The sequence below is a fragment of the Argopecten irradians genome, chromosome 3, assembly GCF_041381155.1.
Source record: "Argopecten irradians isolate NY chromosome 3, Ai_NY, whole genome shotgun sequence".
Classification (NCBI taxonomy): domain Eukaryota; kingdom Metazoa; phylum Mollusca; class Bivalvia; order Pectinida; family Pectinidae; genus Argopecten; species Argopecten irradians.
Window position 1 is genome coordinate 54,698,543 of NC_091136.1, and position 24,853 is coordinate 54,723,395.

Consider the following 24,853-nt stretch of genomic DNA (forward strand, 5'->3'; position numbering starts at 1 on the left):
CACGTTTTTAATGTAAAATAGGCATACAGTGTCTGCTGAAAGTCATAAACTTTGCAATCGTAATGGCCGCCATTTTGGAATGGGGTGATTCTAATAAAGGAGCCGGATTTTGGTATATTTTTTTCAGGATATCACTAAAAAAAATTTTTTTTTTTTTCAGGGTGATTATTTCTCTAGAATATTGGTGTAAATTTTAGAAACAAATATTTGTAGTTTTTCTTGCATAAATCAAAAGAAAATGACTCCAGTATGTATTAAAAAAAAAAAAAAAAGTGAAAAAAAACCAAGCAAATAGCCAAAATGTATAATAAAAAAAATGTGATAAATAGCATTGAAATAGAAGTATACAATGTATTTATTGGCATTTTTCATCTTCTAAATGTAATTTAAGCCTTAATTAACATTTAAAAAATACAAAATGAGCCACCAATGCAAGGCCTATGGTGATAGATAAAGTTAAATTATAATTTAACAAAATATGTTTTTGTAATTATTTTGCATATTATGTAATGGATAATTTCCGAAAACCTGTCCATTATTAGAGAGAATGGATAGTACCGAGCCCGCAGGGCGAGGTACAATCCATTCTCTCTAATAGTGGACAGTTTGAGGAATTTATCCTACTTAAAACCCATCATACCACTACTCACTGCCTTGCGTACCCTGTTTGAGAAATGGGACATCCCATTTCAGGAATTGCACAGGTGTTCACTCACCTGTGACAAATAATGGACTAACAATGTTGAGATGCATGCACAGTCATTTAGTTTTACACCTTTGGAGGTACAACAGTGTTTTTGAACATGCCGGATAGTGATATTTTCCTTACTCGGCCATCATTTACATGTAGGGATGTACGCAGCTGTGATTCAGATTGTTTGCCTGTTTGAAGTGACCTATTTATTCGCACAAGGACAGGTGCATTGTCTAACTTTACATCAAATACATACAAGCAAGGTGAGTTTTCGCTACAATTTAAACATAACTGTTTTTCCTAAAAAAAATCTACCATACGCATGTTATAGATATGATAAAAAAAAACCCATATCTGATTGCTATGATAGCATTGCACTGGAATACAATGAAACCTGTCTAATCCGACACCACGTGGGTGTTTGGTCAGATTATTCAGGGTGTAGGAAAGTCAGATACTGTTGTATACTATTGTTGCTATTCAGTATTGTTGAATACGGAACAGTTACAGATAGGATAGGGAAAGCAGGTGTCAGATTAGACAGGTTTCGCTCTTAAAGTATATTATGTTTAACCATAATCATCAGATTATATGTTATAAGGGTTGTGAGATATCTGATCTAAAAGACTGCATATTATCCCACCTCAGTCAAGAATCTAGAGTTCCTATTCCTCGTCAATTACAAGTTTTAAAAAGATGTAACAAATAATAATGCAAGAATCTAATTATGTTTTTTTTTTATTTTCAGAACAGTAACAGCTAGGAAGGGGAAGTAATAATTTCGATGGAGGAGTGAACTTAAATGTAAAATTTTGGATAGTCAAATAAACATGTTTAGTTTTCCATACAGCAGCGTTTTTTTTTCCTTTGTTCAAAATAGACTGTCCATTATTTTGGAGAATAATGGACAGGGGCCCTATAATAATGGACAGTGAGTTACATAATGGACTCCTAGGTGTCCATTATGTAATATAATGGTCATATACAACAAAGGAAACTTTACTAGCTGGGTTTTAATGATATTTATATATCTCTGATGCGTCGCGAAAAATGCCGCTATAATGCTACCGCTTTTGATTCAAAAATCTACCTCTTTTTGCTCACCAAAGGTTAACATGTCTGGGAACAGTAATGGAATAGTCAGGACTGGCAAATACTGGAACAGTAATGAAACAGTCAGGACTGACAAATACTGGAACAGTAATGGAACAGTCAGGACTGGCAAATACTGGAACAGTAATTGAACAGTCAGGACTGGCAAATACTGGAACAGTATCAGGATGATTCGCCTCATGAATACAAGAAAATGGTGTGTATGGACAGGAGGAGTTACAATAGAGAGCAGCCACACATCACTGAGGTTAGTGTCATCTGTTTCCATTGGCTGAAACACAAATAAAGAACCATTCATAGACTTTTAAATCAAAAGACATCTAATGAAAATTTAGTTTAAGATAAAAACACTTTATAATACCAAGAAAGTACAATTCAAAATGCTTCATAACCAAATTAGGCACAGCTTACCCTGTTTTAGTATGTTCTGGCGAGCTTTGACAAAGGCCATAATATCAGCATCAGCTTTAGAATCCCCTGTTAGTGGTATCCCCGCCTTCGGTTCATTCCCCGCCGACCTGGGTAGGATAAAGTGATTAATTAGAGAAATCCAGTTCAAAAGGGGAAACGCATTCTACATTCATTGATTTGTCTAAAGGCCAAGACATTTCAAAATGCATTGTGTATATTTGGAATTGCACTAATTTATGCATAGGTGTAAACAATGATTAACTAGATTTATTACCTAAAAATAGGTCAACCCCGATAAAATTGTCATCGACATGCATGCTATGTTTCATCAAAATATTGCAATAATTTTCAAAGAATTTCTAATTTTGATGAGTGAGTGGGTGGATTAATATATAATCAAAATGCCATAAATTCCTTTTCCAGCTAACACTTCACAACATCATCATGACTTCTAGTCACACTGTACATGTGCTGTAGGTTTAGTTACCTGGGAAGCCTATATCCGTTCTTTTCCACTGGAGGTTGAGGTTGGGATGGTGGTTGTGAATAGAAGCTAGAGAGCTGAGTAGCGACTTTCTGTCTGTGATGGCCGACCTGTGGAGGTTGGGAGTGAGAGGCAGGATGGTAGGACTGTTGAGGTAACGAGTGGGCAGCGGACTGGTATAAACTAGAGGCAGAGGAAGACTGGGACAGGGTAGAGTTGCCAGGGGATACTAGGTCCGGGGGCGGGGCCTTCCTAGACTGTTTAGGGGTCGGTGTCCTCCATGCTGACTTCATGCTGCCACCTGCAGACTGAGCGTTCTACAACACAGTAAAGAATGTGATGAATCTGGCTTAAGAACATGAAGCTGTCTTGTTGTTTGTCTAGAATGAGCTAAAAGTTTGACTTTAATTTACAAATCATGGATTATATGAAAATTTGCCTTAAGTCTTAAAACTATTTTATGATAAAGTTTCTGATGGCTTTCTTCGCCTACAAGCTGTAACTTGGTTTTTTATGATATCATAGCATCCTCCACAAAGCCCTTTTGATAATTAACACTTGCTACCTTATCAGCAATACTGCCACCTTTAGCCATGACATCTAAGATGCCGTCCTTATATGACCCTGGCTGTTAATAGGACTTAAATTAATCAAACAAACAAACATCTAAGATGCCGTCCTTATATGACCCTAATAGGACTTAAATTACTCAAACAAACAAACAAACTTCTAAGATGCCGTCCTTATATGACCCTGGCTGTTAATAGGACTTAAACTAATCAAACAAACAAACATCTAAGATGCCGTCCTTATATGACCCTGGCTGTTAATAAGACTTAAATTAATCAAACAAACAAACATCTAAGATGCCGTCCTTATATGACCCTGGCTGTTAATAGGACTTAAATTAATCAAACAAACAAACATCTAAGATGCCGTCCTTATATGACCCTGGCTGTTAATAGGACTTAAATTAATCAAACAAACAAACATCTAAGATGCCGTCCTTATATGACCCTGGCTGTTAATAAGACTTAAATTAATCAAACAAACAAACATCTAAGATGCCGTCCTTATATGACCCTGGCTGTTAATAAGACTTAAATTAATCAAACAAACAAACATCTAAGATGCCGTCCTTATATGACCCTGGCTGTTAATAAGACTTAAATTAATCAAACAAAACAAACATCTAAGATGCCGTCCTTAATGACCCTAATAAGACTTAATAATCAAAACAAACAAACATCTAAGATGCCGTCCTTATATGACCCTAATAAGACTTAAATTAATCAAATAAACAAACATCTAAGATGCCGTCCTTATATGACCTGGCTGTTAATAAGACTTAAATTAATCAAACAAACAAACATCTAAGATGCCGTCCTTATATGACCTGGCTGTTAATAAGACCTAAATTAATCAAACAAACAAACATCTAAGATGCCGTCCTTATATGACCCTGGCTGTTAATAAGACTTAAATTAATCAAACAAACAAACATCTAAGATGCCGTCCTTATATGACCTGGCTGTTAATAAGACCTAAATTAATCAAACAAACAAACATCTAAGATGCTGTCCTTATATGACCCTGGCTGTTAATAAGACTTCAATTAATCAAACAAACAAACATCTAAGATGAATAGACTATCTTATATCTTTTATGATATTTGCACCTTTTGCAAATGCCACTTATCAAATAAAATAAATTATTCATTCAATAAATTCAATTCAATCTAAAACTTTAAACTTAGAGGCAGAAGAACTTGTTTTGTCTCAAAAGTTTACAACTGTTTACCTGCGATACGAGAGCTTGCTCCGCCCACCACATCTCAAAGTCCTTCATCAGCTTTACTTTGGATTTCTCTAGTAAGTGTTGTAGGTGTTCTATCTCAGTTTTTAGTGTCTTCAACCGATTAAAAGACTGTTTATAGCTGAAACAATGTACACAAGTACAAAAATGTTTGTCATTCTATTCATGTGATTGCTTATGAGTTTATAAAGAGAGATCTGGCTACTCTGAAGATTAAACTGAAGATTCATCAGATAATGATAACTCTTACTAGACACTGCATTTACACTGAAAATGAATTCATACGACACCATGACAATATTGAAATCTAAGGAATACACTGTCATCTATACATTGTATGACAGCATTCAAAAGTTAAATTTCCAGGTTTGAGAATTGTATCCCTACCTGTCCTTTTCCTCCTCCATATCGGCCCTCAGCTCCTGTTCCTCCTCGTCTGGTTCTGGGTTGTTTGGATCAACCAAGCCTACACAGACCAAAACAAACAAACAAACTGTTAGATTCAGCTCTACATAGGTGAGCTCCAAACACTTTCCAATATTTATTCCCTTTTTACTTAAATAACATGAATTACAGTTTGCTTTAATGAACAGCAAATTTACAATGTTAAATTATCCCCTGCAGGATTCTGTGACTATTGATCTCACAAACAAAACTTTGAACATTTTCTGTCTGTAGAAAAGAGTTAATTGGCTCTGAAATAATCAATGTCCAATAACAACATGCAGTAATAAAATGTTTACCTTGCATAGCCAGCTGCATCCTGTGTTGTTCTATCTGGCCTTTTAAATGATCTACCAAAGAAGGATAAAGGTTACAGAAAACATCTCAATGAAAACAGCTTAACTGCATGTACTGTAATCAGTTTATGATTGTTAACAGTCATGCTTTAAAACATATTACATACCAGGTATGTATACCAAACACAGATTTCATTTTTATCAAGTGTAACCTCTTTCACATATGGATACAACCATACTATACTCTAATCCACATAGGATAAGAGTACATCTACATACATTTTTATCCCCTGTTTTTACTGAAAAGGGTGATACACCGAAATGGGGGATATATTTGGGTCTGTCCGTCTGTCTGCAAAAACTTGGTAACATGGTTAAATTTCTCGGGGCCTTGGCCAAGTTCGATCGGCACTTTCATAGGACACTATTTGGTGGGCCTTTGATTAACAAGAAACAGCATTTTCAGCTGTTTCCGTTTAATAACTCTTGCAAATATTACCATATTTTCTCGAAAATTGGCTAAATGTCTCAAATGTCTTAGCCAAGATCGATCAAGACTTTGTTTGGACCCTATTCGACTGAGTTATGGGCCTTTGATTAAAGAAAGCCGGGAAAATAAATTCCATAATTTACTTGTTCACTTTAACTTAAGACTTACTTATTTTTTTGCGTGTTTTGTTGACTTTTTCTCCTAAACTTTTAGCCTCTGCGTAATGTTGTTTTAGATGAACCTTATTCTGCTCTATCGTCTCTTTCTGTGGGTAATCTCGCCGGAATATCTCAAACGCTTCCTGTCTTCCTTTAGACATATCTCCCACTGGAAAACATAATGCAATGTGTAATGTACCAAAAAAAATATGTTGTAATGCTTGAAGTTTTACATAGAAAAATAAATTAGATCATTACTATTAAGTCACTTTTTTAGTAACTTAACAGTAGTTTGAACCTGTCTTACTAAGTTACTTTGAAACTTAATTAAGCAATCCACCCATTTTTTACTTCTTTAGTAAGTAACACTCACATATTTTATGTTTAGCCTGTTCCTCCCGGCGGCGAGAACTATTTGGCCTGCTGCGTGACCCTGTGGACTCACGACTCATTGCCACATTGTTGTAGCTGGGTGCATCGTCTGCTGCGGATGAGGTTCTCACTGCAAACTTGCCCATATTGGTCAGTTCCGATTCTGCATTGGATGCACGCTTTTTCTCTTTCTTTAACATATTAACAAGAATGTCTTTTGACTGGTCAAGGAAACTTGATTTAAATTAAATTCAGTTAGTGCAAATAAGACCACACAGTCTGGATATTTTCATTGATCCATTATAACCCAGGCTAGTTAATAGAAAAGAAAATTACAATGGTGGCCAATGTAAAGTCAACATTTCACTCTGAGCTAACAAACATGTATGGTCTACACCGTGTAATTATAAAATTGATGCTAAGCTTTCGATAGAAATGGGAAAATTCCAAATTATGCCTTTTTAAGTGAATTTTGAAGGAAACATTAGTAAACTAAGTATTTGATGACCAAGGATACTGATTTCATTGTCTCTCTGCTGCACGAGGTCCTTCAGCTTACTGTTCTCAGCATCACTGTATGGCCCAGTGTCAGGAGGCGGGGCCTCAGGGTGAGGAGACCGAATCACCTCAGTTACTGCCGGTTTCTCCAAAACATGTTTCTGTCAAAACAAACAATGACACATATACTAGTGTTCTGTTATCAATGGTCTCTTCCTAAAACTTGCTTCTATCAAAACAACTCATAGTCATATATCACAACACTTCTGTAAACCTGTATGTCAAATTCAAGTTAAAGTAATACCTTAGTCATCTAAGTTTTTATTTCATCTGCAGAAGTCTGAATCAGTGAAGACACAGTTTAATTATGATGAAAAGGTTACCTTAAGGATACGGAAGCAGGTCTGGATCTTCCTCATGTCTGCCCCTATACTGAGAATGCCGTCTGGATCTGTGTCCTCCAGGTACTGCTCCACCGCCTCCTGACACCTACAGTAGACAAATATGGTAAGCACCGCCATACTTCACAATGACAGCAAACCTTAAAGGTTTCAGTCATAAAATCAAATACAAAACCTTGAAATATGAATTCATATGTACCTCTTTTATCACTACATCACTAAAACATAGTAAACAAACGATCAATACAAAGTACATTATATACATAAATCTTGCAGCTGCACTACAATTTCTTTCATTTGGTATTTATTTGCATGTACATGTACTAGTTAATCATATTGCAGCTGTACTTTTTTGCTCTTTATTTTTGTATACAACTACAGTTGTTGGTACCTCTGTAGATCCTCATCTGTGAGATCATCAGTCCGTTGCTCTCCTGTTGCCATGGCAAGTTCCTCCTTCAGCTGCTGAATCTCACGTTTAAGTTTCTGAATCATTAGCTTTGGATCAAGCTCTTCGTTGACCATAACATCATTCTTTATCATGGCAACTCTTTGAGCAAATCGGCAAGTGGATATGGATTCCTGGAACCGAATGACAATAAGTTAAAAAAAATTCAATGAAAAAATATCAAATAAATTGTTCATAATAGAAGGAACACAAATTCAACAACATATGTTTCAGATTTCCATCTTGTGTGTAAATCCATACTTACATCTAGGTTACGTTTCTCTATAGAACATGTAGCTATCATCGTGGTCATACAATTTCCTCCCAGACTGTCTCGGAGCACAGATGTCATCATGGAGTTTCTGTAAGGAATGTGCTGTCTGCTCTTATCAGACAAGGCTATGATCACCTAGAAAAAATCATGAAACCAGACCATTATAGCAAAGCAATCCCATGCATATTTCTTCACAAAAATTCAGATTTCATTATAAGATGCAGAACAAAATTTCATCAATAAAACAATATCAATGTACACTGATAGAGTTAGCTTACTTAAACAAAGACAAAGAAGGCTTGCTTATGAAATTAAATATATCAATGATTAAATATTTCATTTGGGAAGGGTGTATTTGTTTCTATAAATCTCACATGTTCTAGGCAAAGGAGGGTAATTATATCCCCTTCTAGATCAAGTAAGGTAAAACATCTCACCTGCTCCAGGAAGTGTAGAGATAGATTGATATATTTGGCCTCAGTCAGAAGTGTTCCACCAACTCCACTCTTACCAACTCTCTCAGACCTGGGGTAAAAAAACAATTCAATGGTCAACATCAGCTATCATTGATCTGTTGGAAACATATTTTACATTAATTCAGTCTGCATAAAATTTCTATAGAGACAGAGTATAATGAATCTATTTATCCAATTACCCGGTAATTGATTTTCAAAAATGCAAAAAAAGAATTTAAGTGAACATTAACTATGCGTGAATTAAAAATAATGAATAAATATTAAGTGTATACAAAAGAGGTTCTTTTAATCCTGACAGAGTAATGGATCTTACCCAGCCAGATCCACCAGATGGAGTTTTGCTCTGCGGATCGTCGCTGAGCCAGTTTCCCTCGATGTCACATGGATGGTGAAGATACAGTGTGATCGTGTGGATGCTTGATTCATAGGTGTCTAGTAATCAAAATTTTCAGTCTTAGCATCATTGGAATTTTTATTCTCTAACAAGAGGCCCATGGGCCTTAACGGTCAGCTGAGTTTGAATATATAAAGAAACAAATAATGAAACAAATAAAAAACAAATAAACACTATATACTGCGCCTTGAATTTGGTCAGTGATATTTTATAAATTTGACTTTTTAGTCTATGAAGAGTATTTGCTTCCATTAAACCTTTGAACTTAGAAGAAGAATTTTTTGAAATTTTAGTCATTTTGACCCTATTTGGTTCCACCCTTCTGGTCCCCCAGGGGGTCATCGAGGACCGATATGGATGTTAAAATACTATATCTCAGGCTAATAATTCTAATCAAGTTTGACTCATTTCCTCTGAAAATTGAGCAAATAATGATCATAAATGTGTTTTTCCTAACTAAAGTAAACTTGACCCCCTCCCCAGGGGAAAGTGAGACCCCAGGGTCATAACATTAACAATTTTTTGAAACGCCTTAAAACCTTTCGATCTATAAAGAGTATTTGATTCTACCATTTCCAGAATTTTTGAAGAAGTTTTATGAAGTTTTAGCCTATTTGACCTTTTTTGGCCCAGCCCCTCTGCCCCTAGGGGGTCAGCTACGACCAATATGGATATGATGTTAAAATGCTATCTCAGGGTAATAATTCTAACCAAGTTTGACTCATTTCCAATGAAAATTGAGCAAAACATTTTCATAAATGTGTTTTCCCTATATATAATATAGTAAACTTGACCGCCTCCCCAGGGTAAAACATGAGACCCCAGGATCATACAATTCACAATATTTGTAAAGAACCTTAAGACCTTTCTATCTATCAAAAGTATTTGATTCTACCAGTTCCAGAATTTCAGAAGAAGATTTTTGAAGTTTTAGCCTATTTGACCCCTTTTGACCCTGCCCCTAAGGCCCCTGGGGGTCAGTCATAGAAAATTTGTTAATAGGATTTAATGACCATCTCATACTGATAATTCTGACAACATTTGACTCATTTCCTATTACAAATGACCATATAATGCTCAAAAATGTGTTTTCCCTATATAAACAATTGTAAACTTAACCCACTCCCCAGGTAGAAACCAGAGACCCCAGGGTCATATAATTCACAATTTTTGTAAAGGACCTTAAGACCTTTCTATCTATGAAGAGTATTTGATTCTACCACATCTTTGAGTAGAGAAGAAGATTTTTGAAATTTTAGTAAATTTTACCCCTTTTGGCCCCTCCCATAGCCCCATGGGGGTGGGGACCATCTAATTCACAATTTTGATTGGCCTTATGCCTTAGAAGGTTTGTGCAAAATTTCATTGAAATTGCTTCCGCAATTTTTGAGAAGAAGTCGAAAATGTAAATTGTTTACAGACATACGACGGACAACGGATAAAAGGCGATTAGAATAGGTCACTTGAGACTTCATCTCAGGTGACCTAAAAATTTACTACTTAGTTTTACTCAGACTCTTAGTTGATAAATATCTCAATTCTTCTATTCAATGATTACATTTGAATGCACATTGTAATGAAAACAACACTTTGTAACTAATCTATTCAATACATCAGATTAATCAGTAATGCTAAGTGTATAAAATAGACTACTAGGACAAACACAAATATCAACACCTAAATTCCCTTTTTAATTGCCTCATGACAGGATCTCTATAAAGTTTGGCTACAGATTGAAGTCCCTGTTTTAGTGACTACTCAGTAATGCTTCCTGTAATACTGTGGCCCCTACCTCTGCTATCATCCTGTTGGTATCCCCTAGGAAGAGCAGGTTCAGAGCTTCCTCTTCAGAACTGGCGGGATGTACTGACAGATTTTTCAGATGAATGTTCTGGTCAGAGTCTTCCATCAGACCCACTTTCCTACAACAGGATAAAATTTCATTTTACATGAAATCTTACAAGACTGATTTTTTGTGCATTTTTTGCTCAACAAATAAAAGCAAGAAGAATTACTGACAAAATACAACAAGTGTTGGTATCGGCCGTGACCTATCAACTGATGTAGATACTCATTAGCTACCGTGATAGGTGAGCAACCCGATACAGCAATTAGATAATTGAAGTATGTAATCTCAGCTATGATTGGTTGGGATAGCTCCAATAGAACAATCTTTCATCACGAGACAGGAAATTCAGAAAATACAACACTGCCATATCTTTTTAATCGGTATTATCTAAAATATCACCTCTATATAAGTCTCAGTCACAACAGTCTTTTCCATAGTAAATAAATTTACACATATCCACATATCTCTCCAACAGATTAGGAAGAAATAAATCTTTGATTTCTGTGATAGCGGTTGATTCAGTAAAATTGTATGTTAGCCGGACGTTAGCTAGGGTTTTTCTGTAATCCGTGTCTCATGAGTCAAAATATGTATTCCACTACATTAAATCCGGAGATGATATTTACCAGGGGTGGTATATAACACCTGGCTACAACAACATAGTTCTGAACAACAGACGGAGGATTTCTGACAGATGGTCATCGTCAGAGCTATGATTCTGTCCAATTGACTGTAGTGTTGCAAAATATCCAGCGATGAAAATGAAACAATTCACATGTGTCAAGTAAATTTGCAATTAAATTCAACAATATCCATCATTTCTAAATTAACTGATTATCCTTTTACCAACCTTTCATGTCTAAATTGTGTTTGTAAGCACATTTCAACTTGCATCTCTGACACCGTTCACTTGGCCGCCATCATGCTTCTCATTACCATATTTGGAATAATCTACACACAATTTTTTTATACTACAAAAGATGATTTGACAGATTTTTCAACTTGAGTTTGAAAAATTATTTAGGGTAAAACCCATATGATACTGGTATTGCTAAGTTTAACAATGTTTATTCTGAGTTTGTTGACTTTTTACCTTGTGATTGTTTCATTTCATCACGGTTTCCAGTAAATCAAGCATGGCAGTGTATTTGAACATAATTATGTGTGTGTTGTGTTTGCCTAGGATTTTACCACTTATAACAGACAAAACATTATAATCGGCTGATTTGTTATTTTAAAATTGACTTTGTTAGTACAATACGTTTACATATGGGTATTATCTGAGAAATGTATTTGTATCAGCCTGAATGTGGATCACATCAGGGCTAATGCAACACTATCGGACTAAGGTAAACCGCAGAGCAAGGTAACATATGTCCCGCGATAGCCTATGAGAGGCCCTGTTACTTATGGCGGTGGGTACCTCACAGTATCATACACCTGCTGTGTGACCTACTGAGCCAGAAATTGAGCGATTACATCAGTGACACACCCAACACCTGTTGTATTTTGACAGTAAGTGTTTAGATGTCATTTTATGTGTAGAACTAAATAAGTATAACACTGTATCACATCAACAATTAATTCACGATGATCCTGATGTTATGAGAATTGAAACGTAAACCAACTAATTTCACAATGGATTAATTTCTCAGTTTTACACCTTAACACTTTTCATGTGATACTATACTTATATGATTAAATTAAATAATTTAGCAGCGTTTAGTTTCACATGTTCTAATTGCAAATGAAAATAAGTTATAGTATATTTTATACAATTATAATTTTGAAATGCTTTTTTAATCTTAGGTGATAGTCTTTTATACTCACGGTAAATCTTCCAACTTTGAGGCCTCATGCTTTGGATCAAGCAGATCAAATCCACTATCATTGTAGATTTCCAGGTAAGAAATGTGTAAATCATATGTTCTTTCAGTGTCCTGTCAAAAATACAAATCATATGTTCTTTCATGATCAGTTTCCTGTCAAAAATACAAATCATTTGTTCTTTCAGTGTCATGCCAAAATTACAACATGTCAAATATAACATAAATGAAATATAATTTCAAATTCTGTTCAGAACACATCTTATTATCATATTATCAAAAGTGTTTTCTACAGGTAACAGTAATGACTGAGGAAATAGATCCCTCATTACGTGTGAAACCATGCTCACCTTTTCAAACTGTTCATACAGGTAGGATATAGATCTGGGTATGATACCTCTGTCCGTGTACCTCTCAGCCCCACCTGTGATGGTAAATGTCTTACCACTTCCTGTCTGTAATAGACAACAACAATTCTTATTTCAATACCTGACAAAATTGAGTCAATGTAAATCTACCACATAAAGTTATTTTACAATGTCTTATTTGTGTACACTTGATACCTGTCTATTCATGTAAATATTACATGCATTGCCTGTCTACAATGCTATCTTGGATGTCTGTCATTGATTTCATGTTGATCTCACTTAATTACATGTCTCATATACCTACCTGTATTATCTGTCTGTGAAATCTGATTCAAACTCTGAACTCTATACATACAAAGATTCTCTATGGATTGTGCTACCTCTGTCCACTAATGATTGACATAGACTAGGTGCATAGTCCTTAGAATACCCAGCACAACCTAGATTCAGGTATCTCAGTGTCCAGCCTTCTTCTCTATTTAAACAAAGTTTGGCCAATGACACCAGAAAACCAACACCCAGGCCAGGATTTGAACCAGTGATCCTCCAAACTCAGTTATCCTGATCTTTGTATGGTAACTGATGAGGCTGACCCAGTCTGGATCAGTTACATATAAATGTATATACAATGTATCTACACATACATCTGTTTATTTTCATTGTATCACATTGTATATACCAAGTAAATTTTACCTATCAATTGTCTTACCTGTCCATAGGCAAATATGGTTCCATTGAAACCTGATAACACACTGAAACACAAAAACAAATATATGCATTCTACTGTTGAATTGACCAATAAAATACTTAAAACTAAATTATAGGATCTTACCAGTAATTAATTGTACACTTCTTCAAGGTGATAAGATTCAGAGTTTATAAAATAAATATCACTACATCGCCATAACAGCGAGTGTTTAACTTAAACTAAATTATTGCAAAAAGAAGGAATTCTACTGATGTGATTAGTTAATAGCAATTCTCTACAGCTAGACAGGTAGAGCATTTCAACAACTTCCTATCCCACACATCTTATACAAGGAATAAATTAGTTACTTGTCTACAACTGGTTTGGAAACTGCTTGAAATATATCATCTTGCTTCGAAGTTTGGTCAAAAACTTGTTTAAATCTGTAATATAAAAAGACAAATTTTAAAGCAATTTTCAAGGGATTTTAAATTTCAAATATAAATATATACATGTACACACATATGACTTCGTAATCTTTTGTCGTGCCCTCATCCTTGATACTCTAGGGGATTCGGTCACTTACGAACTCTACATCCCTGGACTATCTCATAGTAACACTAGAGGCAACAGAACAGGTAATTTAGTCCTTTGATGAACATCAAAAGAGCTGTATAAAGGTATACTGTGGTTGACGGTGTGGATTTGAAGTTGGATGTCGCTCTCTCTGTAGTCTTCAAAGGAAATTACTGGTGGCTTGTGAATGGTTCAGATTTTTTCCTCTGAGCTGCATTCAGTTTTACTTGAGATAGTCCAAGGGTGTAGAGATCCTAAGTGATTGGAACCCCTGGAGTATTGAGGATGCCAAGCCCTCTATCTTCTTTGGATTTTGATAAGTCTGTTATGTGATTTCTATAAGCCAATTTAAAGACTGTCAAAGCAAAGTCTTTTTTCCAGTGGTCTGAATATTGGAAGATTAATTATACATGATCAAATATTTCAAAAATGTCTTGTCTTGTTTAACCTCATTGTTATAATGTTGGGGTTTTGAAAAACCAGATTTTTATAATTCTAGAATACCAATTTAAGTACTACGAAACCAATACTTCACCTAAATTTGTAATTTTCTTTCTTGTTATTGATAAAGCCATCTGCTAAATCACGAGGAACTGTAAATGTCAGTCTTGGTTGTCCTTCGTCATCTTCATCCAATTCATACAACTAATACATAAGGATCATAAACATTACACTTTCTAGCTCATTCGCAGCACATTTTTTAATATTACAGTTTGAAGTTATGTTGATGGGATTATCAGGATAGAATCAATCACTGATATGAAAGTAAATGAAAATTTCTAGATAAAAATACTGTCATTTATGTACCTACAAATGTATAAACTAGGTTTTCTGTATAATGTTGAATACACTTTGCACAAGGGATCCGCTAAATTTTGAGTCAGTGGCGGGTAAATATCGCTCTCCAACACAATATTTAATTAATCGGATAGTCAAGATCCTTCTATCTAACAGATATGCAACACTCTGACTCTTAGTAAGGCCTATTAGAATTTTTTTTCTCAAAACCATGTACTCAAATAAAAAGGATCATTATCACAAATTTGTACAACTTACTCCTGCTTTTGAGCGAGTAGGTTTAACTCGAGCAAATATCTGAATTGTGTGCTTAACCATGTTATTTATCACACATGTCTCTCCAATAACAAACAAGATTCCAATGTGATGATCGCCATTGTTAAACAAAACGCATTCAGTGTTTTCATTGGTCAGATTTTATCAGATCACAGTCATCTGACTGTTTGAAAAGAACTGCGGCTGTTCTGTTAAAACTTTAAGCGTCTCTCGGAAGAGAGCATGCTTTCGAAACCATTTTGGCTTTTGGCTTTCAACGAGGATAAAACCCGAGAACTAATGTAATGCATGAAAGTGACAGACGGCAGAAATAATGGTTACAGGTGCTCCTTTCTTTGAGTGTCCACGGATGTTGAAATGACGAAACCCGCCGGTTTCTTCTCGAGTGAATTATACATGCTGTAAATTATCCTTCACATATGGTTTGATGTGAATGTTATGATTGGAAGGACACAAATAGAGACAGGTAACATATCTCATTTCATTATATTCCGGCGAGTGCCGAGATAATCACACGCATCATTAATCAGTCAATATTTTACTTATAACGACAATTTTATATTTTCCTCTCTATCATTTCATACTGATAAGCATATGTTTCCAGTTCGATCAATGGTAAGTTTTGTTCGTCTGTAATGATTTTCTTTTCATCACTGTTCATGGTATCACAATGTGTATTTTGCTACAGCAGCTGACAAGTGGTTGGATGCAGTATAAATTAATGATTCATGCGAGCGTTTATGTATGAACAGGGAGGTTCGATTGCATATATATACCGTATTATAATTTGATAAAAAATAATATTGGAGGTAGACTAGTTTTTGGTTATGATTTATTATAATCATGCATTATAGGACAAATCAGTATACATTGCATTTAATATTAATAAGGTGAAATATAATAAGGTGAAATACAGTCGTGGTGATATCCTTGGATGTGCATTATTATAATATGTATTGCCTTTTACCTATAATATTCAACTTAAAATAAAAATACATTAATCAAAATGTGAAATTGGTGATTAAAACACATAAATTAAAATAGTAATACATTACCGTATTTGACACAATAAGTGCACAAGGTGCTGAAAAAAAAATAGAAAAAAATAAGGGTAGCTTAATAGAGCATAAACTATTATGAAGAATTATATAATAGAAGTTTTTACTATCATATAGACAAAAATCAATAGTTATAGAACTGACATTATGATGGATTTTTTTTTAAATTTACAGTATTTTAATACTAGACAATTGTTAATGGTATACAATTGTAATTTGCGATTTTGTAATCAATTGATACAAATTACTGACTATTTGTTACCGTGAGCAGTTTTTCATTTACTCTAGTTTACAGTACACTTATGTTTCCATACAGAAAGAAATTAATTAATTAGGATCCATGAAAATTGACTTGACATTTTGATAATGCGAAAATTATTAGCTTGAAATTGAAATTTAATGATCAGAATGTTGAAGAGCAGCGCCATTAAACTTCTACCAGCTTGTATAATTTACATTATTTCTCATAGTTTTGTTTATTTAAAATAAAATTTATAATCTGTTATATATAATCTAACAGATTCTTAAAGTTATGTTGTATGTAGAAATTACATTCTATTCTTATTGATCAGCACTTCTATGGGTGAATGAATTTGGTTATAATGCATATATAGATGACTATTACTAAGGGATTGCTAATGGTTTACCACATTATACTAGGCAGTACGTTTATACTAGTACAGGTATACTGTAGTATGCCCTCCTGACCACATTTGGTGTGATGTACACACATTGCTATGAAGATGTTCACACCCACCTAAGTAGTTATATTAGCTCATACTATGTGAAATTAACATGTACCTAACCCCTATTTAGTCATCCTAACACCCTATTAGCCCTTGTCTGGCTTTCCCACTGGACATTTAGGACCATTTACAGGTGTATAATGTCTGTGTACTGGCCATACCTGTGTTCCTATTTATTACCCAATTGACAGTTTGATGTAATGACACAGAAAGTCACTGATGCATGCATTGGTCACACTTCAGTTGCCACCACCTGTATGAAGTACTTATATACTTGTGGCCAATTGTGGTGTATTTGAACAGACTATTTTTATATATGATACACACTTATATTGTTTATATATAGGTTATCCTATGTCTGTCAGGTGTCTTTTACTATAGATGTCAGTGTTAAATTATTTGGAGATTTTTTGTCATGAATAGAGAGATATAAAATACAAAGTGTGCATGTGTGTTGGGACCTAGTATATGATTACCAGCCACCCTGTGTACATGACATTCCTGTGAGAGATGCGGAGCTGACCTAGATGTGGGATAGAAGATTTAGCTCTAAAACTATTTATGTTTGAGCTGCTTTTCTCAGGGTATGTGTATATACAATGTATATCTGTTTTGTTGGTGTTGAAAAGAGGTTTTTTTGGATATGGCCTTTTCAGTGGCCTTGTCACGACTCATGACAGGCAAGCTTTATTTTAGTGCCTTTCCTTTAAAAGGAAGCCTCACATGTTTTTGACATCAACAAGAAACACAAGGAAAAAAAACTCACTTCATTACCAGATCTGTTAACACACAGCTACAGTATATTTTAAAACAACTGTGAGTCATGGCTCTCTGCCTATGATTGATCCAGGAGCTACAATTAAAATACAGGCAAATACAATGAAAATGACTTCTGAAATACAAGGAAAATGACTTCTGAATACATGTACTATGGAATTTTTCAACAAAAACTAATTATTCCATGTTGATTTAAATTCTTTTAAATCTATATTTTACAAAATTATGAAAAAATCTGTGTGTCAGTTTTTTTTTTCATATTCTTTTTAAATTCCATGCTCAACAGATTTGAAGGAAAACCTTTTTATTCAAAGTAAAGTTTTCATTAATTAAGTTTTAACTCATTTGATATACACATATTTTTTTTTCTAAGTTTTGGTGCATTGAGATGTAAAACAAGGATAGATAAATATGATATCAATTATAAGCATAAAAAATAACAGATACTTTGAATTAGATGCTATCTAACTAACCCTTTTCATAGCTTTTGAAACATATTAAAATCTTCTTTATTGGTTTATAAGTTAATTTCAGTTTTCAAACTAATCTTTGCAAACAGCTAAGACAATAGATAAATATTGATTTAAGGGAAACTGTGGTTAGCAGTAAATATTAAAGACTTGTGATACTGTATATTCCCATATCATGGACAGTCACAAGTTGCTATAGATTGAAAACATGGTCATTTTTGGGTGTTATTAGTCTGTCCTGTCTATTATTTTAGACAGTTATTTGTGTTTATGCCATTATGTCAGTTACCTGTAGCTAACAAGGAGTCCACTGTCCAGTCAGTCATGTTAACACCTGTGTGTTCCTCAGGTACACAGATGATCTTAGTCTGACCTATAGTTAACAAGGTGTCTAGTCAGTCATGTTAACACCTGTGTGTTCCTCAGGTACACAGATGATCTTAGTCTGACCTATAGTTAACAAGGTGTCCAGTCAGTCATGTTAACACCTGTGTGTTCCTCAGGTACACAGAAGATCTTAGTCTGACAAATAGTTAACAAGGTGTCCAGTCAGTCATGTTAACACCTGTGTGTTCTCAGGTACACAGATGATCTTAGTCTGACCTGTAGTTAACAAGGTGTCCAGTCAGTCATGTTAACACCTGTGTGTTCCTCAGGTTCACATATGATCTTAGTCTGACCTATAGTTAACAAGGTGTCCAGTCAGTCATGTTAACACATGTGTGTTCTTAAGCCAGTTTTATGTAGTTTGTACACACTGCCTGGTCAGAAGGTCGGAAACCTGATTGTCTGTATAAATATTGAAGAATTCCTTTGTACATATGTTAATTTTATATTTTATATACCATGCTAATTTTTTTCTAAAATGCTTGTTTTCAATTTTATGTTGCTTATTGTAGTGGTTGATCATAAAACTGATGGTGACATTGATTGTCAGTGGACTCTGTTTGGTGTGAGGGTGTTTATAGCCATAGTACAATCTTACCATTAGCTGTCATAAAAATAAGGGGTACCTGGTATGTAAAAATATACAGTGTGTTTGTAAGCCATTTGTATTTCTTCTAGCACTTCGATCAATGTCGTTCATAGTTATTATGATAATGATAAACAGAAGATGGAGTCTCTTTAATGAAAATAAAATTCAAGTAATACCTTGCTATTGATTTTCAAATCTCATTTCCATGTGCCTGCCCATTTTCCACTGACAAGACCCTACTAGTGAAGTACGTTCACGGTTATATTGTAAATTGATTTAAGTGTCCTAAGGATATTCACTTTTTGGTTTGAGCAAGAAATAGGCACTCGTTGCACTGTTGACTTGGGGCCTCTTTGGAAGGCAGCCATCTGCTGATAAATTGGGACCACTTTAGACATTTATTTTTGAAGCACCTGCATACGTGCAAATATAGAACGAAGCAAAACAGCAATATTAGGCATATTTAGACACATTGAAAGTTTGATTAACTGATTCTTACAAAATATACCTATTATTTGTAAATGTTTAATGATATTCAACGTTTACATTTAGAGTTAATAGTATGTTAGTATGTTTGGATGATCAACGAGGGTATCAATGAAGAAATGTACCTTATATCCTGAAATCTTGGGATAGAAAATAATTTTAGATATGAATAAGAGGCACCTGTTTTGCCTTGATTCATTTGCTCATTATGTATTCTTGTGATAGGTGAATTGACAGCTTTGATTAAGAAATTGATAGTACCTGGGTACTTGTGACGGGACAGCCTTAATTTCCCATTAATTTATCTATAAAAACAAGACAAGTTGAAAAAACATTTACTGTAAGTGTTATTGTGTAACACTAGCTGATGATGAGGGTTATTGATCTCTTGCATACATTATACAATTAGAGCAAGGTAGGACTTGCACGCTCGGAGCTTCTGTCAGCAAACCATAACTAGTAAATAGTTGCTGGAATCGCAGAGAGGTAGGTGTCATTATACACTCCTGTCTACCCGGTAGGTTGGCTTGGTTAGAGTCATATATACAATGGTAAAAGAAGTATACTTGGTGGTAAAACTACAATACTTTTCTGATAATGATTATGATGATGATGGCTGTTAGCTGTTGCATGATCTATAAGTACTTTATATACTGTGTATGGGCTGGAATGCAGGTGACATCGACTTGGCAACAGTTTCATATATGTAGACGATGAGTTTATATTGATTGATAATAGATATAGATACAAAATGTATATGAATCTACTAATAACATTGGGAATTACATAAATATATGTGGCACAGGTAAAAATACCATCGTCAGACATTGTAAAAAGACGCTACCACTAACTGTTGTGTGACTGTATTGATTTGTTATCCCAGGGAGAACTTTTTCAGTTGTTACTGTCAGGACCCAGTATGTACTAATCAGGTATGTCTCGCTTCATAGTGATTTGATTGACAGTTTGACTATTTGTGGCTATTTTAGACACATTATTGTGTTCACACCCTATGATTAGATACTAAATCAACCATTAATTGGATTGATGGCTTAGCCCATTATTTGCACACATCTGTCAGTGACTTGCAGTTTTTCCATACTTACATTCGACGATTTATTCAAATATTTGTATAAACAAATAGACTGTTGACATTTTACATAGTAATACCTATTGCATTGAAAATATGCCGAATTTATAGACTGTATTCTGTGGGTATATGACATATATAACACATTGCATGGCCACACACAATATGATATACATTGTACATTGTATATGATATACATTGTATTTATTGCACTGCCAGCATGCTAGTTAATTGTGTGTGGCCATGCAATGTGTTTGTACCATGATGATGAGTTAAATCATGGCTAGGTTGATCCACCAATGTCATTGTGAAGCCTTGTAATGTGATGTTGTTGTTTAGTGTAGATAATATGACCATAAACATCCTCCACCCTGTTACTGTAGCCTAGTGGGGTGGTATACATTGTCACATCAAGTGTGTCACCAACAAGACTTCTAAACATGTATATTATGGGGTACCATATAATTATTTATATGGGTCAAAGTATATACGGCTAGTAAAATGCTGGTGATAATGATTGGTCGGTTGATTTGGAAGTAGAATACCAGATATTTAAAAATATTTGAGGTAAGTTGGAATGTGAAAATTGAATTTTTCAGTTCCACTGTTAGGGTCTGAAATTTGATATTGATGTAGACAATTGATACGTGTACTGTAAGAATTTAGTAAAGAAGATGTCAAAACGAAAAGAAGGTTTCAAGTACATGTACTAAACTAGGAGCCTGAACATTATATTCTCCAGATTTGGTCTCTCCCATGCATGTCTTTAATTTAAAAGCAAACTAATCTTTGGGGAACCAGCTGCAGCCCACATAATTAGTTTCTAAATTTTCATCTTTTTAGCTAGCCTTGGACCTGCATTGGCTGATTCATAGAGTGCAGACACAAGGATGTTTAATACATGCATTCTCTTTAAGTTTTGATAATTAATCATCCTTTTTTCATGTATTTGCTAATTTAGCATTGTGTGATACTCCATATATTTGTTCATTTTCCAAGTATCAAGGTATATGTATTATACCATTGCCTATGCGACCACCTCTGTATAAAGATCATGCTTACGTAATAAGATCACTTTCTCGGGGTCCCAAATGGTCAAATTCACCACAATTTACCCAGTGTATAAAGGTCACTTGGCTATATATAAAGACATTTTTTTCTTGGTCTCTTGGGATGCTCTTTATAGACAGGTTCGACTGTAATTTCCATATTTATTATCATTATCATCCAAATTTATAAAAAGGACTTTGGTACATTCATATCTTTTTATCTTAAAGTCATTGTAGCAATTTTACACAGTTATACCTTGTCATGGTAGGTCACCACTGCTGACCCAATGGTATAAAAGCCTATAAAGGTTTTATTTCTTTCTTATGTCATACTAACCTTTGAATAACAGTGGGTCTTTCCAGTGAATTTAGCCTTCTTTATGATGTCATCTGTTATGATTAGCTACTGGCTAATGCCTCACACATGTAGATAACCAGTTTAATTTTACTTTTTCAAGCTCGTGTTTTATATAAAACCTGAAGTGGTAATATAAGCTATAATTGGTGTACATTATACACATGTAGTGGATAATCGGCTGTAATTCCTTCAGAGGCAGGAAATTTTCCTCAGAGATATTCGGTTACAGTAGAATATCATTAAATGTGAACAAAGCATGTTGTGGATATCCTAAAGGCAAAGTCTTTATTAATTGTGTAAGTTATGAGATAAGTACTTATAATCTGTCTCCTTGTACCAGTTACATTAGGTTTAGTGGTGACACACATTCTCTGGGGCCATTGTTAAACCATGGAACAACTGGCACAATCTAGATAAAGGATGTACACGCCTGATTTCTCCCTTGTGTATGGGCTGTGTTTCAGGGTATGTGATTATGACGGTGGCCACACCTCAGTGTATTGTAGATTCCACAAGGATGTAGGTGTATTTTTTAGAGGAAACCAGGTGTATTGATTGTCATTCTTGTTGTTGTATGTCTATATATTGTAAAGGAAACGTCGACCAGGGTATAGACAGGACCATTCTTACTAGATATATTGAATTTATCTTAAAAAGTGGCCATGTAGCATTCTGTGTCATTGATTTCCTGTGCACAGTGTGGTAAGTACCTACACAAAACCACGACCTATTCTGCAGTGTTTACATTTACGTCATCCTGTACAAATATTACCCAATCAGGCTTTCAGGCTTTCTGTTAAGCCAAAAAGTTAAATTGGTTTTGCATGTTTTATTTCAACCCAATCTTGAGCAAACAGAAGCTTTCATTTCCCTTCAATAAAGAATTTGGTGTTTTGAGCTCTTTGTAAATTTCTGTAGTTTAGAATCAATGTGCATTGAAGAGAATTAAATTGACACTTGTACTTGTGTACCTAGAGGGAGATTGTACTTGTGTACATAGAGGGAGATTGTACTTGTGTACCTAGAGGGAGATTGTACTTGTGTACCTAGAGGGAGATTGTACTTGTGTACCTAGAGGGAGATTGTACTTGTGTACCTAGAGGGAGATTGTACTTGTGTACCTAGACGGAGATTGTACTTGTGTACCTAGAGGGAGATTGTACTTGTGTACCTAGAGGGAGATTGTACTTGTGTACCTAGAGGGAGATTGTACTTGTGTACATAGAGGGAGATTGTACTTGTGTACCTAGAGGGAGATTGTACTTGTGTACCTAGAGGGAGATTGTACTTGTGTACATAGAGGGAGATTGTACTTGTGTACCTACACTGTACGTATTCCTCCTTTGCAATAATATAGTGAAGTCGATTTATTGAATATACTTATTAGAGATGAATACTAGAATTATATTAGGACTGAAATGAGAGACAGATGAGAAGTGTGAGACTGATTTTAACTGATGTCATGGGCTTCATTTTAAGGGGAGATAATTTGGTATAGGAAGTCAGCATGGAAATGCAGTTGTGTTTATCACATACTAAGGTCATATTTTATCCCTTCAAGTAAATCATTTCATACCTTTCTTTAATTAATTGTGGAATTTTTTCAGTACATAATGATTTATATACAAGAAGTTTTTGAATAGTGAAAATGGGGTAAAAATTGGTGATTTTAGGCCATGAAAAAGTGGATTTAAAATGTCTAACATATACATGTGGTTCAAAGTTCCAGCTCAGGTCTATACCGCTGTCACACTCTTGCTATATTTAGAGTTTAGATGCCTTATAAATACCCAAAGAACTGATGTAGAGTGTTGATCGAGTGTATGGGTCTTCAGGGCCAAATTAAGATGGGAGAGAAAAAGTAGCAGAGCTTGACTGGGCTGGTGTCATCTGGTGACAGGTAGCTCATATTATTGCATGTCTCATGAAAGTTTGGAAGTCATCATCTAGAGTCTGTTTGGCACTGTTTCTTTTTAGATTTTTCTGATTGTGGGACTTAATTGTGATTCAGAGAGACGTTAAGTTTTAAATCCACTGTATAGAATACTAGAAGCCTGTCAGAATATATTTGTACTGCTATGGGTGTGTGTGGGAGCATAGTTTCATACATTAATATACAGCCAGTAACACTTGCTCTGTACTGATAGTCTGGCTTTCATTATGTTATTAAATTGTCTTCAGGCCAAAAAATGTTCTCCAGTGTGTTTCAGTGGTTCACTGTAAATTGAGATGACTCACAAAAACAATTATTTCCACTGTTTTATTTAACATAAATCTTGTGAATGACTCTAGGCTTCTGGCTATATCATAGATAACAAAGAAAAAAATGTTAGATTCAATTAGACTTTAACTTTTTTGCCTGCTGGGTATTGCTGAAATGTTTTAATTTAGATCGGTAGGTCTAATACACCTTATATAGTATTCTGGACTTTAACTTGCTATGAATACCAACATAAAGATATCAATTTATGTTTATTGAAAGACACAATTTTTACATTAATGAAAAGACAGCATATTTTCAGGTATAGAATTACAGGTATAAATAGAAATAGGATCTAGATAAACAACTAATATACACATATTAGAGACACACAGTCTAACATTCAGGTGAAATACTATTGACAGTTTTTGTCATTGTTTTAAGATCCAGTTTCCATAGAATATCTCAAATGAAGATTATACACATATTGTATT

At 34.7% G+C, this 24,853-nt stretch overlaps 2 protein-coding genes and 2 long non-coding RNA genes across 4 annotated transcripts in view; 2 read left to right on the plus strand and 2 right to left on the minus strand.

Moving 5' to 3' along the window:
• Positions 1–813: 813 nt before the first annotated feature.
• LOC138319114 (uncharacterized) lies at positions 814–1,541 on the plus strand. Its single transcript, XR_011207956.1, has 2 exons — positions 814–957; positions 1,443–1,541. It is a non-coding gene; the product is annotated as an uncharacterized lncRNA (long non-coding RNA).
• LOC138319111 (kinesin-like protein KIF6) lies at positions 1,420–15,624 on the minus strand. Its single transcript, XM_069262040.1, has 21 exons — positions 15,132–15,624; positions 14,611–14,720; positions 13,868–13,942; positions 13,521–13,563; positions 12,794–12,898; positions 12,448–12,557; positions 10,561–10,690; positions 8,688–8,806; positions 8,336–8,423; positions 7,890–8,033; positions 7,568–7,758; positions 7,159–7,264; positions 6,795–6,936; positions 6,279–6,491; positions 5,916–6,074; positions 5,261–5,311; positions 4,905–4,983; positions 4,503–4,638; positions 2,706–3,019; positions 2,219–2,325; positions 1,420–2,078 (listed from the first exon to the last, which is right to left on the minus strand). The coding sequence occupies exons 1-21, from the start codon at positions 15,189–15,191 to the stop codon at positions 2,062–2,064; spliced, it is 2,499 nt and encodes an 832-aa protein (XP_069118141.1). The 5' UTR covers positions 15,192–15,624; the 3' UTR covers positions 1,420–2,061.
• A 483-nt stretch (positions 15,625–16,107) lies between these two features.
• LOC138319115 (uncharacterized) lies at positions 16,108–22,452 on the minus strand. Its single transcript, XR_011207957.1, has 3 exons — positions 22,139–22,452; positions 17,720–17,806; positions 16,108–16,233 (listed from the first exon to the last, which is right to left on the minus strand). It is a non-coding gene; the product is annotated as an uncharacterized lncRNA (long non-coding RNA).
• Positions 22,453–22,668: 216 nt separating this feature from the next.
• LOC138319109 (disheveled-associated activator of morphogenesis 1-A-like) overlaps positions 22,669–24,853 on the plus strand; it is a 56,936-nt gene continuing 54,751 nt past the window's right edge. The window contains 1 exon segment of the mRNA XM_069262039.1: positions 22,669–22,861. The gene's annotated coding sequence lies outside the window, so the exon portion shown is untranslated.